Source organism: Ostrea edulis, chromosome 10 (genome assembly GCF_947568905.1).
Source record: "Ostrea edulis chromosome 10, xbOstEdul1.1, whole genome shotgun sequence".
NCBI classification, from domain to species: Eukaryota; Metazoa; Mollusca; class Bivalvia; order Ostreida; family Ostreidae; genus Ostrea; species Ostrea edulis.
The window spans coordinates 47,409,496-47,425,665 of record NC_079173.1 but is presented as its reverse complement, the minus strand read 5'-3'; the positions used below and the strand labels follow the sequence as shown (position 1 = coordinate 47,425,665).

The window sequence follows — 16,170 nt, the reverse complement described above, 5'->3', positions numbered from 1 at the left end:
ATTGCGTTTCCACATTATAATAAATTGACACTTCGGCCCAGTGACATTTAGGCCCAAATGTCAAAAATAACGACATTCATGGATCAATTTCTTTGGTTTTTATATATCGTCACTTCGGTCCAGACGTTTCAGCCCATTTTTTTTAACTGAGACATGCCGGCCCATTGTATGATTTATTATTCTGCTTTATATATCACACACATTACTTTTTAAAACAACATCATAGTATTTATAATGAAAGTTAAAGTCTCACCTGACATCTTTCTTGTTCTAACAGCAGCTAAGGAATGATAAGCAACGAAATTATATGGATTGGATATCAAATGGTTTCTCTCAAACTTCTTATAGTTTGCTCCCCATACTTATCTGGGGTATACGGAGGTGTGTGCCAAACCGCGCGTGTATTGGTTACGTTTGGGTTTTAATATTCAGGTGACTGTTAAGACCTGTGGACCTCTTGTTAGTTCACATGAACTTAAGTGAGGTTTTCTGATCACCCGTTCTCTGTCATATATCAGTCTGTCTCTAAACTTTACACATTTTCAACCTCGTCTCCAGAACCACTGGATTTCAATCAAGCTTAGTACAGAACAGCCTTGGGTAAATGGGATCCAAACATGTGGAAATGAAGGGAATAAGTTTGCAGTTAGGTTTTTAGCTCACCTTAGCTGAAAACTCTCGTGAACTTTTTTGATCACCTGTTGTCCGTAGTTTGTCTGCCTGTCCGTCTGTTTAAACTTTATACATTTTGGATTTTTTTCCAGAGCCACTGTGCCAATTTCAAGCAAACTTGGCCAAAAGCATCCTTGTGTGAAGGGCTTTCAGGTTTGTTCAAATGAAGGGCCATATCCTTTTCAAAGGGGAGATAATCACAAAAATGCAGAAATAAGGTGGGGCCATTTAAAAATCTTCTCAAGAACCACTGGGCCAGAAAAGCTGATATTTATATGAAAGCTTTCTGATATAGTGCAGATTCAGGTTTGTTAAAAGCATGGCCCCCTGGGGTAGGATGGGGCCACAATAGGGGATCGAAGTTTTACATACAAATATATAGGGAAAATCTTTAAAAATCTTCTTCTGAAGAAACATTGGGCCAAAGAAGTTCACATTTACATGAAAGCTTTCTGAGATAGTGTAGATTCAACTTTGCAAAAACCATGGCCTCCAAGGGTAGGTTTGGGGCCATAATAGGGACTACAGTTTTACATGCAAATAGATATGGAAAATCTTCTGATATGGACCAAGGTGACTCAGGTGAGCGATGTGACCCATGGGCCTCTTGTGTTAGGTTTGGAGGCTGATGTCAATTGTAAACAAAGTTCTTTAGTTAAAGTCATTTAGATTTTCGGATTGTTGTGAAATCGGGAAGCAATGTTCCAAAGAAAATTGTATACTTATATTACAGGGATAGTGAGTTACGACTTAATTTCAACATGGAGACTTGTTGTTTGTTATCAGCTTTTGTGGTTTACTTTAAGTGTTAATTTGCTTTTCTATTTAGTTTTCATTTTTATGAAGAAATTCTATCGTCCTGAGAAAGGGAGAGGTCTACCCGAGAATTTGAGAATTTACTGTTGTTCGTGCCGTTGGTCATTTTTGTGCATTTTATGTCCTTATTCATTTGACCTACTATTCGATCTGACATTTTGGATGTTGGGTGTTGTTGATTTTGGTTTATTTTGTGAATATGAAGGTAAAACTTGATGCAATCAACATTTTTGATGTTTGATTTAATATAATGCCCTTGGTTCAACAATGATGATTTCTGAATTTTCCAGTTAGATACATTGTCATCCCAATTGTTGTCACTTAGAAATTTTGATTGCAAAGGGCAAAGGTCAACTAGAAAACATTGTTAAGATCCATGTACAGCTAGTGATATGTATATAACACTGTGCATTTCTAATGCAATAAGTGGGTACACTGGCTCCAGGAGAATGTCATGTGCTACAAAATAATTTAAATCTTCTCACTATATAATTATTATACTTCAGTAGTGTGGATGTGAATTGAATTGAACTCCTACATGACCAGTATGAATTGATGCACAGTAATGATTTTTTGTCATCAATCAAAAAGAAAAAAGCTACTGCCTGAGCAATGTGACCCATAGGCTTATGACCTTGAATCCTGTCATGTCATGTAATGTGTGATGAAGGTGATTACATGATTGAATTTAAATGATTGATCAATCGTTAATTACATTACAATTATCAATATAGAATTGATGTTGCCCGTGGTAGATTGGGCCCACTTCTACAGGATTATATGCTTAACCTCTGCCTCAGTTATAGAGAAAATTCAATAAGATTGCTAGTGATCAGTTTTCTTTTGAAGTATTGATACTTGGATGACCGAGTTGGATTTTGATGTAGGATTTGTGATTGATTGATTACCTTCTGTGTTTTTGATACTTTTAGATTATCCAGACAGTGTGGACGAGGACGCCAAAGAAGAATCTGACTCTGATAACGAAGATACCAGGGGAAATTCTGACTCTGATGACGAGGACGCCAGGGGGAAATTTGACACTGATGACGAGGACGCCAATGGAGAAGCTGACACTGATGACGAGGACGCCAGGGGGAAATCTGACACTGATGACGAGGACGACAGGGGAAAATCTGATGACAAGGACGCCAGGAGAAAATCTGATGACGAGGACACCAGAAAAGAATCCGACTCTGATGACGAGGACGCCAGGGGAGAAGCTGATCCTAAAACATGTTGCCAGCGGTGTATCTTGGTGTAGATGTAAGAATTAATTTTCCCAGTGGTGTCACATAATCTTCTAGTGAAATATGGCTTTAAGATCGTATCAAAATTCTAATATGAAAACGAACAAAACATAAACTTCAAATTTTAGTTTGTTTTTACGCTTAATGAAACGCAACATTTTTAACTCTTGTATATGTATCTATCTATCTATCTATCTATCTATATATATATATATATATATATATATATATATATATATATATACAATGTAAATATTACCTCTAGAGAAAAGTGTTTCTTCGCAAAGAACATGACCCACGAACCATGAATAATGGCCTAGCCTAGGATATTGATAATTTCTGTATATAATAATCTTCGGGATATAGGCTTTCTAGAAATGTTTTTCTTTTTTTCATATCTTCTATACTTTTTTGTTAATATGACGTTGAATATTGTGGTATTTAATGTTAAAAAATTAACATTTCGGGATACACGTCACAACAATAAACCTCCAATGACCATGTACAATGTACATGAACCTATAAATCTCTGAATATATCAAGTTATATGCACTCAAATAGCTAGAATGGCTTATTCAATGATCATAATAAGCATTTTTGACCAAATTTGGGAAATAGAAATAAGAAATATTTTGGAAATGATGTTCAAAGCCGTGATTGTTCAACTTTACTTTTGAATTATTTTTACTTGAATTTTAAAATACTGAAATAAAAAGAATAAATATAGTATGTAGTCTATTTACATGGTGAAAGAAGTGAATCATTGGAACAATTCTGTTTCATATCATATTCCATAGTTGTTGTTTTTTTTTTTTGTTTTTTTTTTGTATTAAAACGACCGAGTATCGATATCAATTGTAACGAAATAAGTTGACACCACGTCTCGTCAAAACATGTTCAATTCGAATTTACTCGGAATTACACGTTCAACAAGCATTTCCTGTGAAACCTGATTAAAGAAAAATTACTGTAGACACCTAATAGTAAGTATCAAATGATCTTTTTTGTTACATGTACATGTAGATTTCATAGCGTGAATAATAACAACATAACACCGATATAGGGGATCAGAGTCAGTATATTATTAACTCTGAAAATACGATTTGAGAAATGATACTGTATAAATTTTATTGTAATTATTTTTATCAATAATTGTATATTCCTGTACGTATTAATCATGTAAAGATACTGAGGTCTTTTAACCAACAATTTTAAATGTTTGTGCAATACATTATTGACTGACAGAACGTAATTCATGAGCTGTGATCTAAAAATCGTTCAGGCATTAATATATATTTGAATAGAATTACATCTAGATACATATTTGAAATAGAATATATCCTAAGGAACTGTAGCTTTAAATTGTTTGGATTATATTGCATTTACATGTAATTTATACATGCTTGTAAATGCCACAGAATGAGAAATAATCTAAATTGGCCTATTTTCATAATGTTCCCAAAATAGAAGTATCATGTAGATCTTTACAGGAAATAACATTTACAAATCATGTTTGTTGTTTGTTATTTGCCAGTTAAGTTTCATAATGATAATACTAGTAGTTTATAATAAGTAATTATTCTGCTATTATCAAATACCGTTTTATTGTCAACAAATACACCACTGGTAAAAAGGTTATAAAGCTTTTATCTAGCACAAGTTTCCATATTCTACAGGTTTATATATGTCAGCAAGTCCTCAAAAGCAGCTTTAGGGGTTCCCAGGAGATTCTGATGCTCACTGTGAGACTTTTACTGTTGTCAAAATCCAACCTTATTTTCTTTTTTCTCAAAATTTCAGCTCTTAAAAACTTGATTGATTAATTATGTCACTCCTGTTTTGTTGAACATGGTGTTGTCAGCAATAGGTTCAAGTTCTTCTATGTCTTATTGTAGGTGATTTGTACAGAAGCGAGCCCCGGCAGGAATGATGGCCTCTTTTGAAATGAAGATGTCATGCCTTACTCCTACTGGGACTACAACTAACTTTGGACCTGGTCACTCGCAGATACAGCATGAAGTGTGCCCTCTTGATGTACATGGGGATGGGAGTGATACAGAAGGGGGACTAATTGGAAGAACTGCTGCTGCTGGTGGTGGTGCTGGACTGTCTTGCATATGTGGCCTAACCGAGTTGATATTCTTCTGTTTAATATGGGAGCAACACACACACTCTGGCATCTATTGCACAGAAATTCATGATCAGATGGTGCCCTCCCTATCAGAGTGGTGATCACTGTCCTATATTTCTTTGAAATCCTGGATCTGTGTTTTGGTTTTACTCTCCATGGACAGTTGAAACAGAGAAAGAATTAGGGACCACTCCTTGGCATATCTGAAATATTTATGTCATATACATGTAATTAAAATATACAATTTGGGTTGGATGAAAATCTTATCTTCATGTTAAAACCCTTTAGCCTAGGTTATTTTTCCTAAAATCTGATTATAAATCAATTAACTTGTTAATTAATGCTTGGTGAATCAATTAATAAATTGTATTCAAAAACTCAGAATTATTTTTTTTCCCACAAATAAACTGAATATGTGTATCTTCAAATGTTTTGTTGATTAATGTCAGTGTGAAATATAGAGGGGGTATGGGGTTTACAACAATGTATATTACATGGTTAATTTATTTCTATTATGTAGTCCATGGAAATTTCTGTGGAAATGAGGAAGTTATTTATATTTGGTCTTTCCTATCCCGGGGTAGGAAAGACCGAATATAAATAACCCCCTCGTTTCCACGGAAATTAAGTCCATGAGAGCCTGAAATCTCCCAATCTGGGCCTGTTTAATGGACCCTTCCAAAGTCCTTTTTTAAGGAAAAGGTAAACCATTTTCCTAATCCAACAAGAAAACTGGTGCAAAAACCATGAACATTTCCATACATGAAATAACAGAAAAATTATCATTAGTATTGCAATACATTTTCGGGGGGGGGGGTTGTTGTTTCACCTTTATAGATTGTTTTTTTTCCCTAACATTTAAAACATACCTTTTCAATATAAATTTTGTCTATAGCACAAAATAAAAATTCTAAAATCAATTAAAGCATTTGATATACGTGTGTATATATAAAACAAAACGAAAGAAAAAAAAACTAGGATCCACCACTAGTAAACTGTTTTCCATTTAGAGTTATTGCCCTTCAATCGAAAAAAAAATATAATTAAGTGAATATTCTACATTTCAACACAAGTTATGTCAAATATTATTTAACAAGATATACTTTGATATGTATTTAAATTGACCTACTTCATTAAAAACAAACTCTCTGTGTGTTTTTGTAGGTTTCTTTCCACGTATATACTAGGGACTTATGAATTTACGAACTTAAATAGTTAAATTTGAAAACAAAACGATATTCGTTTTTTTCCGTTCGATGTATGAATATTGTGCGTTCAAATTCTCAAGTACAAATATAAAATAGATAAAACTAACAGCCGTGTTTGAAATTGCCGTGATGTGCGGACATTTGTTAGTGTAACACGTTGCTACAACTTTACAGTTACGATGGACAGACTTCATATTTTATAAGAAACTTTGAACTAATTAAACGTACACAATTTGTAAAAATTGTGAGAACCAATGGACAAATTCATACGATAGAACATACTGTCTGAATATATATCGCACATGTCCATGCGTAATACATGTGTATTTGCTGAGCCTGTGTAATTGAAATGTTTACTGGGGTATTCCTAGATGGAATGTTCTATCGTTAAAATGATAATGTCCTACGGACCGATTGTGGTGAGGGCCACATGGGCTCCGTTGTCAGATATTGAAGTTTTGTATTATTTGTTCCCGAATAATAAATTGAAGTTTTGCATGATTTGTGTCCGAATAATAAATTATATAAATAAAACCCACCACCAAAATCCGCCTTTTTCGAGGTTTTAAAAAAGGTGTATCATGTGTACATTTAAAAAAGTAAAGGGACGACACTCGCCATCTTGGATTTCTGGGGGGCCCTCGATTCACGGCTTGTTTTTAACAATTTCTACTCTCTGCCTACCGGTTTCTGGCGAGATCTACGTTGGAAAAAGATCCAACGACTTCTCCCTATCGTCTGCTTATGTCTACATGCCGTATTAAAGATCCAGTGACCCGAAACATCCTCGATACCTGCCCCTACTTATCGAAAGCAACGGAAGTTTGCATCGAGTGACACGACGCCTACCGGAGCTCTCCATATAATCACTGGGGTGTTCTGGATGTATACGATAAATCTAGAGAAGTCTAAGTTGAAATAAGCACTAATATTTAAATTGAATTTAGTAAACGAAGGTTTTCCACGGAAGAACAAAGAATTCAGACAATGTCGTAGCATAGTAAGCTGTAAATAGAAAACTATGTAATTTATGGGAGAGATTTTATATACCAATAACTAAATGATTAACTTACGCACAAAGTACCACAGGGGCACATGATCAAAAGAAGACCTGTTTATCCACACATTGCTATATAAATATCAAATTGAAAGCCAATATACCATACACGTATTGTAAGTATATTGTCGTTAACTCATCAGTGTTCGTTCGATTACACAAACACAAGTTGCAGGCCCATAGAAGGCCCCCCGCCGGGGGGGGGGGCATGCAAACTTCCACCTTCCTCCATTTCAACTTATCTTGACCAATTATATGTAAATCCACTTTTTTCCCTATCATTAAGGGAAATTGATTAAGAGTAATCTCCCTCCCCCCTTATGGGCTGTATATCTCCTGCTTTAGCCTTTTAAGAAGAGAAATGAAAATCCCCCTCCCCCATTTAGAATAATTCTATGGGTCCGATATGCAAAACTGTACACTGTGCGCATTGTTTATTTTCAAAGTTTTAAAAATGTTACAATTCAACTTAAATACGACGTGCAAGAACTTTATTCAAAATAACGAAACAAAATTCTATCATATTTTAGGCTTCTCCAAAATATCAGTAAATGTGAAAATGGAAACATCCCATTGTCAGCAGCTTGGCCGTTTATCAATGAATTGTGACCATTCTAAAGCAAAATCAACATTTTAAAGATCTGTTGTTTTGGCGGTGTTGATTTCTCTGGACTTATCGTATACATTCGGAACACCACAGTGATTATATGGAGAGCTCCGGTAGGCGTCGTGTCACTCGATGCAAACTTCCGTTGCTTTCGATAAGTAGGGGCAGGTATCGAGGATGTTTCGGGTCACTGAATCTTTAATACGGCATGTAGACATAAGCAGACGATAGGGAGAAGTCGTTGGATCTTTTTCCAACGTAGATCTCGCCAGAAACCGGTAGGCAGAGAGTAGAAATTGTTAAAAACAAGCCGTGAATCGAGGGCCCCCCAGAAATCCAAGATGGCGAGTGTCGTCCCTTTACTTTTTTTAATGTACACATGATACACCTTTTTTAAAACCTCGAAAAAGGCGGATTTTGGTGGTGGGTTTTATTTATATAATTTATTATTCGGACACAAATCATGCAAACCCTCAATTTATTATTCGGGAACAAATAATACAAAACTTCAATATCTGACAACCGAGTCCCTGTGGTGAGGGCCTGTCCCAAGACACAATTAGATTATTCTAACTAGGGTATTCCGTATGGCTGTATAAGTTTGTACTGTACGTTTGATTCGAACATTCATTCTGTTTCGAACAATATCATTTTTAAAGTAACAAAAGGTAGGGAAATCGGTACTTTTAAAGCCATCCGAACGGACTTCGGAATCAAACATACACGATAGGTGTAACAACCCCCCCCCCCCCCCGCCCCTCCTCTCCCCTGTACCTTTTTACCATAGGCTATGACTCTCATATTTACTTGTTTAGATATTGATTTTTTTATTTTTAAAAATATATAACAACATAAAAACTCACCTCTTTGCTGTTTCTTTTTTTAGTCGTATCAACTGCGTTAGATGTATGTATTGACTGCCGTGGAATCTGACGTTTCCAGACGACACTTTTGTTATTATTTTTTTTTTCGACATGTCCGCATTGATTACGAGTTAATTTTTTAATGGAAAGTGTTAGTCTAACTTTGCATTTTAATTTTAGTTTACAAAAATGAGTCGTGAGTAATGTGGCCCATGTGAATTTATAAACTGAAGTTGGCAAATTTATGCGATTTTCCCGGAAAACGTGAAACTGCGGTAGGTTTGGGCATTTACTTGAGTGCTTTAAACATCCGGTGTGAGGAAACGATTGCGCAATACAACTTGGTTCATGTTATGGATAAAAAATATAATCTTAGATTTATTCTAAAGTGTTCTTTAATTTTTCCAAATTTGGTAGGCCAAAACTAGCATATTGTGGGTCATGTTCTTTACAGAAATGACTCATTGATGTTATTTCATGTTTTACAGATGCCATACTATTACCATTACCCTTCCTTCAGCCAATGAATCTGGTCTACATTTCCTGATCAAGTGGTGGCGGACATTGCCTACATTTCCTCATCTACTGATGGTGGACATTGATTACATTTCCTCATCTAGTGATGGCGGACATTAATTACATTTCCTCATCCAGTGATGGTGGACACTGATTACATTTCCCCATCTAGTGATGATGGACACTGATTACATTTCCTCATCTAGTGATGGTGGACATTAATTACATTTTCTTATCTAGTGATGGTGGACATTGATTGCATTTCCTCATCTAGTGATGGTGGACACTGATTACATTTCCCCATCTAGTGATGATGGACACTGATTACATTTCCTCATCTAGTGATGGTGGACATTGATTACATTTCCTCATCTAGTGATGGTGGACACTGATTACATTTCCCCATTTAGTGATGATGGACACTGATTACATTTCCCCATTTAGTGATGATGGACATTGATTACATTTCCCCATTTAGTGATGGTGGACACTGATTACATTTCCTCATCTAGTGATGGTGGACACTGATTACATTTCCCCATTTAGTGATGATGGACATTGATTACATTTCCTCATCTAGTGATGATGGACGCTGATTACATTTCCTCATCTAGTGATGGTGGACGCTGATTACATTTCCTCATCTAGTGATGTTGGACATTAATTACATTTCCTCATCTAGTGATGGTGGACATTGATTACATTTCCTCATCTAGTGATGGTGGACATTGATTACAATTTCCTTTCAGCTTGATGTGATGTATGGTCATTTAAAAAAATATTAAATCATGTATTTCCATAGAATTTTTGTGTAATTTGTAAATTCATGACCAGAGATTATAACTCACACTCTCGTTTGTTCTGCAATTATTCCTGATTTGAATGACAATTTCGATTTTTTTAAGAACATGAAAATTGTGAAATCACATCCCGGCATGGTAAACAACTTATCCGTGAATCAAACAGTTCTTAGTTTTTTAATGACAAAAGGTGCTATTCCATCATTTGATTTTTTTAAAAAGCGTTGAACTTTGATATTATGGTGTAATGCACTGAAACATATCATTCCACAAAAACATTACATTTGGCCAAAAAATAAAGAAAATATAGATGAGTTTTCAGTGTGAAACTGTGGTATAAAAATTAGGTCAAATGCTATGTGTTGAAACTTTCATTTAGGATAATTAACAAACAAGTTCCACAACTTTTATGAACTGTAATTTAGGACAATTAAGAATGAACTTTTATCAACACATCGTTTTGTTTTTGGTTAATAGGTCGTTAATATGAGAGCTGATGGAACCGTAGCATACTATATCACAAAATGGCCATGGCCACATCGCTTACCTGAATCATGTTGGCACTGCTGAGATTTTTCAATTTCTATAAAAATCATTTTGTTCATGAAAAATATTACATTACGCTGTTGTTTTCTTGAGGTCAAGGTCAAAGATCATAACATGAATCGTGTATTGTTCAATATTTTTTTTACTCAAATGGAGACGTGATGTTATTATTGCTAATAAATGGCTGCACAATTTAGACCCATTTCGGCACTTGTGGCCATTGAGCAGGGAGGGATATTTATCATGCCAAACCTGCTGCGACACGGGACCTCGGTTTTTGTGGTCTCATCCGAAGGACCGCCCCATTTAGTCGCCTCAAACGATTAACAAGGGGGTACTGAGGACCTTTTCTAACCGGATCCACACAGGATTATATATATATATATATATATATATATATATATATATATATATATATATTATATATATAGTAAAATTGCACAAAATGTCCATAATATCGGTAATAAGTAGAAAAAAATATATCCATCGATGACTAAGTACACATAACAAAAATAGTACAATGTACTAAGTTATGACATTGTAGTTGAGACGTCTTTTTGTTCAGCTTGTTACACCCTGAAGAGCCAAACTACACGGCGAAAGCGCTAAGTGTCATTATTTAGATGTGGATCATGAGTACTTGGCCATTACACATGAAAACCCAACTAATTATTCAGGAGATATAATTCAGGGGCGAATCCAGGCATTGCGGTTACTGGGGGCAGCACTTTATCAGGCTGGAGGCGGCCTTTAGAAGCCCCCGGAAGCTCCTGAATTTTATAGGGCTTGAAATATTTCTCCTATTTAGTCATTTGAACTTTTTTCTATCATTTTTTATAAGGTGAAATTAATAAAATGACGCAGATATTAAGGCGTTTTGGACAAAAATAAGTTACCCCATCAAAGTAATTCAAGAAATTAAAAGATTTTATCATCTATTCTCCGGGAGAGGAACAAATTATTTCCTCCTATATTGTTTAGTACATTTTTCTAAACAAGACATCACGAGTTACCTTAAATTTGAAAATTTTAGGTGGGGGGGGGGCTGCGCCTCAGCCTTAAATCCGCCACTGGATATTGTCTAAGTTAGGTTTTCTCCGAGGGTTAATGTCAGAGGTTTTGAAACTTGGACCAAAAAGAAATGTCTTGTCGCAAGAAATGTGCATATGATATATGATAGCCCTATCTCTTACCATTCAAAATTTAGAGCTTGGTGACAGACAAGATGAAAACAAGAGGCTCATGGGCCGCATCGCTTACACAAGTTATATTGACAATGCATGCTGTTCTGTAATTTTTAATGGAATTTTTGCAAAATTGTCTTCCCACAAAAAGGTTTGACCTCATATTCTGGCCCCGACTTAGCCATGATACAACGACACAGGGAGGGGGATCATGGTTTGAAGAAACTTGGATCCTCTTCACCCAAAGATAATTCGTGTCAATAATGGTTGTAATTGGCAAAGTGGGTTATAGAAACTGCTGTGTCGGAGTGGGCACCTGCCATACCCTCTCACATGCATGTACAGTACACGACACGAGTTTTATGACCCCACCATGGAAAGACCACAGTGGAAAATTTACGGAGATACACAGTGTCCTCCGTATTGAACGTTGTGTGTTATCTGCGAATACACACAGCTTCAAGGAGATTTTGTTTTGGTTATGGGCGCCTTACAGGAGGCGTGAGCATGTACCGCAGGCTAAGTAATGGTGCGGAATCTTAAAAAAAGAAATACTATCAATACCCCCCCCCCGATACTTATATTGTTTTTCAGCATTTTAAGCCAATTCCAACGATACCAAACACTATATATTATGTTTTTGAAAAGACCTGGTTTTTATGGTTTTCTTTTAAATCTTGTAGTTCCTTTCTTCATTAGAATATTCTTAAATTCTATGTTTAATAATAATGCTTACAGCAGACGATTCCTGTTTTGAATGCGAATTAGTATATTATCCAGTAAATGAAGAGATTATGTGTACAACATGTAAAAGGGATATTCAATAATTACCGATGTGCTCTCTCTCTCTCTCTCTCTCTCTCCCTCTCTCTCTCTCTCTCTCTCTCTGACAAATGCGGTGTTTAAGGCACATACTATGTAATATTACTTCCATCATATTGTGTTAATATGCATCTTGACAAATATAACTTGATCCAATATAGAAAATGATTAGAATTAATTCATTACAAAATTAATAGATACAACAATACAATCCATCGATTGATTTATTTTTAATATCTCGAGCTAATTACGTTTGACCGAGATTTATGTTCAATGTACTTTGATAGAGATTTTCATGAAAAACAAAATGAAGAGCTTATATGTACAACATGTAATAGGGATACTCAATAATTATCGACGTGGGCTCTCTCTCTCTCTCTCTCTCTCTCTCTCTCTCTCTCTCTCTCTCTCTCTCTCTCTCTCTGTTTCTCTTTCTCTCTCTTTCTCTCTCTCTCTCTCTCTCTCTCTCTCTCTCTCTCTCTCTCTCTCTCTGTGTGTGTGTGTGTTTCTCTCTCTTTCTCTCTCTCTCTCTATGTGTTTCTCTCTCTCCTCTTCTCTCTCTCTCTCTTCTCTCTCTCTCTCTCTCTCTCTCTCTCTCTCTCTCTCTCTCTCTCTCTTCCATCATATTGTGTTAATATGCATCTTTACAAATATAACTTGATCCAATATAGAAAATGATTAGAATTAATTTATTACAAAATTATTAGATGCAACAATACAATCCATCGACTGATTTATTTTTAATATCTCGAGTTAATTACGTTTGACCGAGATTTATGTTCAATGCACTTTGATAGAGATTTTCATGAGAGAGAAAAAAAATGTTCATCAGGAGTGTCTAGATAATTCAATGATTTTGGTATAACAAGTATAATAAGATCTTTATCACAATAACTGGAACTAAATTATGGTTAGCTAGTTTGGGTCTTGACTTCTTACGAACAGTGTGAAGCATATTGGATTGGCGCCATATCAGATCTAGTCTTGTACCATAGTTTGGCGTGCTTTCTTTTGTTAAAAGTGTGGGTTATCTGTACATAACCCACACTTTTCTTCAAACCCCGCCCACATTCTCGAAAAAACAAAAACAAAACATCACTGTCCACTGTATGAAGATCAAAATTGCACATATCAAACACGGATAACTGACTCAGACTAAGTTCTCCAAATACATTATATATATTCGCACTGAATATCACTTAAACCTTGATGCAAGATAATATCGTCAATGGTCTCGTTCCAAAGACTTTCTAGTTCCATATTCTCCTCAAGTCGAGAAACACATGTAAGTAGAAATACGGGTATCATTTATAAAGAGTTTTATAGAAGACCCAGTCACATGATAAGAACGCGTTGGAGAGATAAACTTGTTTAGCGGACAGAGTGAATTAGACTTGTGTTTCTTTTATGGTTTCGCGTCTTACAATTCTTTTTTTTTTCTCTTATGGTTTCACCATTTTTTTTTTTAAATCTATTGTATATACATGTAAACGCTTTTCCATCCAATTTAGTCAAAATATGTATTAAAATAAAAATATTAAAACCAACAGTCCAAACATTTATATGCACTTTAAAAACGGCTTTTTAAAAACAATTAATGAACATACATTTGTCGGTGATAGAAAGTCAATATGGTGTTCAAAGTGTAATGTAAAGACATACCAATTGGCATCATATTGTAAACAGGCGACCGCGCTTCCGAAAGCTAAATTAAAGTATAACTATGGTACAAGTCACTTACCCCATATACTATTGTTGATTATGTACAGATACCCGATGGGCGTGGTCATAATGACACTCGGGAGCTACGCTCCCTCGTGTCATTATGACCACACCCATCGGGTATCTGCACATAACCAACAATATCATATGGGGTGACTACTACTAAGATCACGGGTATCTTGCGCCGACCCAATATATTTCACACTTTCCACAACAAGCCAATCACTTCTGATGATTTCAAATACACGGATTAGCTACCCCCAACTGTTCTACTGAGGCAAAAACCCCTTTGAATTTGCATGGAATGTACAAGTTATACACAGGTGATTGTTTTAGTCATATGTCATAGTCTCTCTAACCTGACAAACATTTTTTTTTATTTAAAAAAGTTATTGAATGAGAAGGTATGATCAAACTGCTGAATGGACTTGATAAAATTCTGTGCTAACATTACTTATATTGCGAAAAGAAAAATAGATACATTCCTAAATCAGAATATAATATGTGACAGAAAAACTTAAAATTGTGAATTTACTGGATTATACTAGTTAATATGGAAATAGTTGATATCTTTTTATCTTAGTAATGTTACATCTTCCATCTTTTCACCTTGCATTATTTTCATTTTCAAGCATTTCGTCAAAATAAAGATTATCATGAACCCCAATTTAGTAAGAAATTGAATGTATTTTTATATTCTTGTGACAGATTATCATGGTTCTTTCTCAAATTATTTCAAACCTTTAATTAAGCTCATGAAGCAAATATCCGTGCGATTTTTCGTAGGTACTCGATATTAAACACGAGTGTCTGAGAAAAGTAAATGGTGGGGTATATACTTCTATGCATTCCGTGCAGTGTGTGTTAGACAAAGAAAACCCTCATTTATGTTGTTTTTAAGAAAAATAAATAGACCGATCGCTTCAAAAATTTAGAACCCCTGCGTTACTGAATCTTTTCACCATGGTCACGATGATCCATGGTGTTTATAGAGGTACGTGCTAACATTACCTGTACTTGCATTTCATTGTATCAGAAGGAGTATGTCGCCGGTGGTTAATTAGTGTAAAATTATTGACAAGGAATTAGATAACACCAAAAATGGTGCTTAAATTGTTCGATTATGAAAACTTTAAATTGTGTACATGTGTGTGTGTGTGTGTGTGTGTGTGTGTGTGGGCGGGGGGGGGGGTAGTCTCCCTTCTTCATTCGTTCAAACGGTCTCAATTCCCCCTTCCGACTTCAATCTCATAAATTATGCAGTGGGTAGGTCGCTACAAGGACACATTTCTAACTTCCACGCTTTCATATTACTCCCCTTCCGATTCCACCTGCATGTACAATATTAAAGGATTTAAAACCTCAGCTTCAAATGCGACCAATCTAATTAAAATCAGATCCTATGATACGCTCACAATCGCTATAATACCTACGTAGAGTATACGGTGCGGATCTAAGAAGTCTGATTTTAATTAGATTGCAAATGCTACTACTTCATGATAAAAACAAGACTAATACTAATGTTAGCAGAAATGAATTAACGATTTGAATTTTAGCTACTTCTATTCATATACGCTATCGATTATCAAAAATTTTTAAATTTCTATATGACATCATTTTTAAATTTAGAAGTATCAAATAATGAAAGGAACACATAAAGAGAGAGAGAGAGAGAGAGAGAGAGAGAGAGAGAGAGAGAGAGAGAGAGAGAGAGAGAGAGAGAGAGAAAATCAGAGAGAGACAACAGAGAGAGAAAGAGAGAGAATTACAGAAAAAATCAGAGAGAGAGAGAGACAACACAGAGAGAGAGAGAGAGAGAGAGAGAGAGAGAGAGAGTACAGAGATAGAGAGAAAACATCGGTGGTTATTGATTACATCTTGAATGTAAGCAGATACGGGAAGGCTACACACAATGTTCAGTATACATAATGATAAGTACAATCTATCTCCTTTCATTCTGATATATTTTTTTTTAT

At 35.4% G+C, this 16,170-nt stretch overlaps 1 protein-coding gene across 4 annotated transcripts in view; it reads left to right on the top strand.

The window, feature by feature from the left end:
- The window catches only part of LOC125666209 (uncharacterized), a 137,313-nt gene extending 127,389 nt beyond the window's left edge, over positions 1-9,924 (top strand). For all 4 annotated transcript variants that reach the window (XM_056151597.1, XM_056151596.1, XM_056151594.1 and 1 more), the window contains 2 exons: positions 2,421-2,754; positions 9,093-9,924. In XM_056151597.1, the coding sequence (XP_056007572.1) occupies positions 2,421-2,752 (332 nt within the window). In that variant the 3' untranslated portion in view covers positions 2,753-2,754; positions 9,093-9,924. The remainder of the gene's footprint in view (positions 1-2,420; positions 2,755-9,092) is intronic.
- Positions 9,925-16,170: the final 6,246 nt, after the last annotated feature.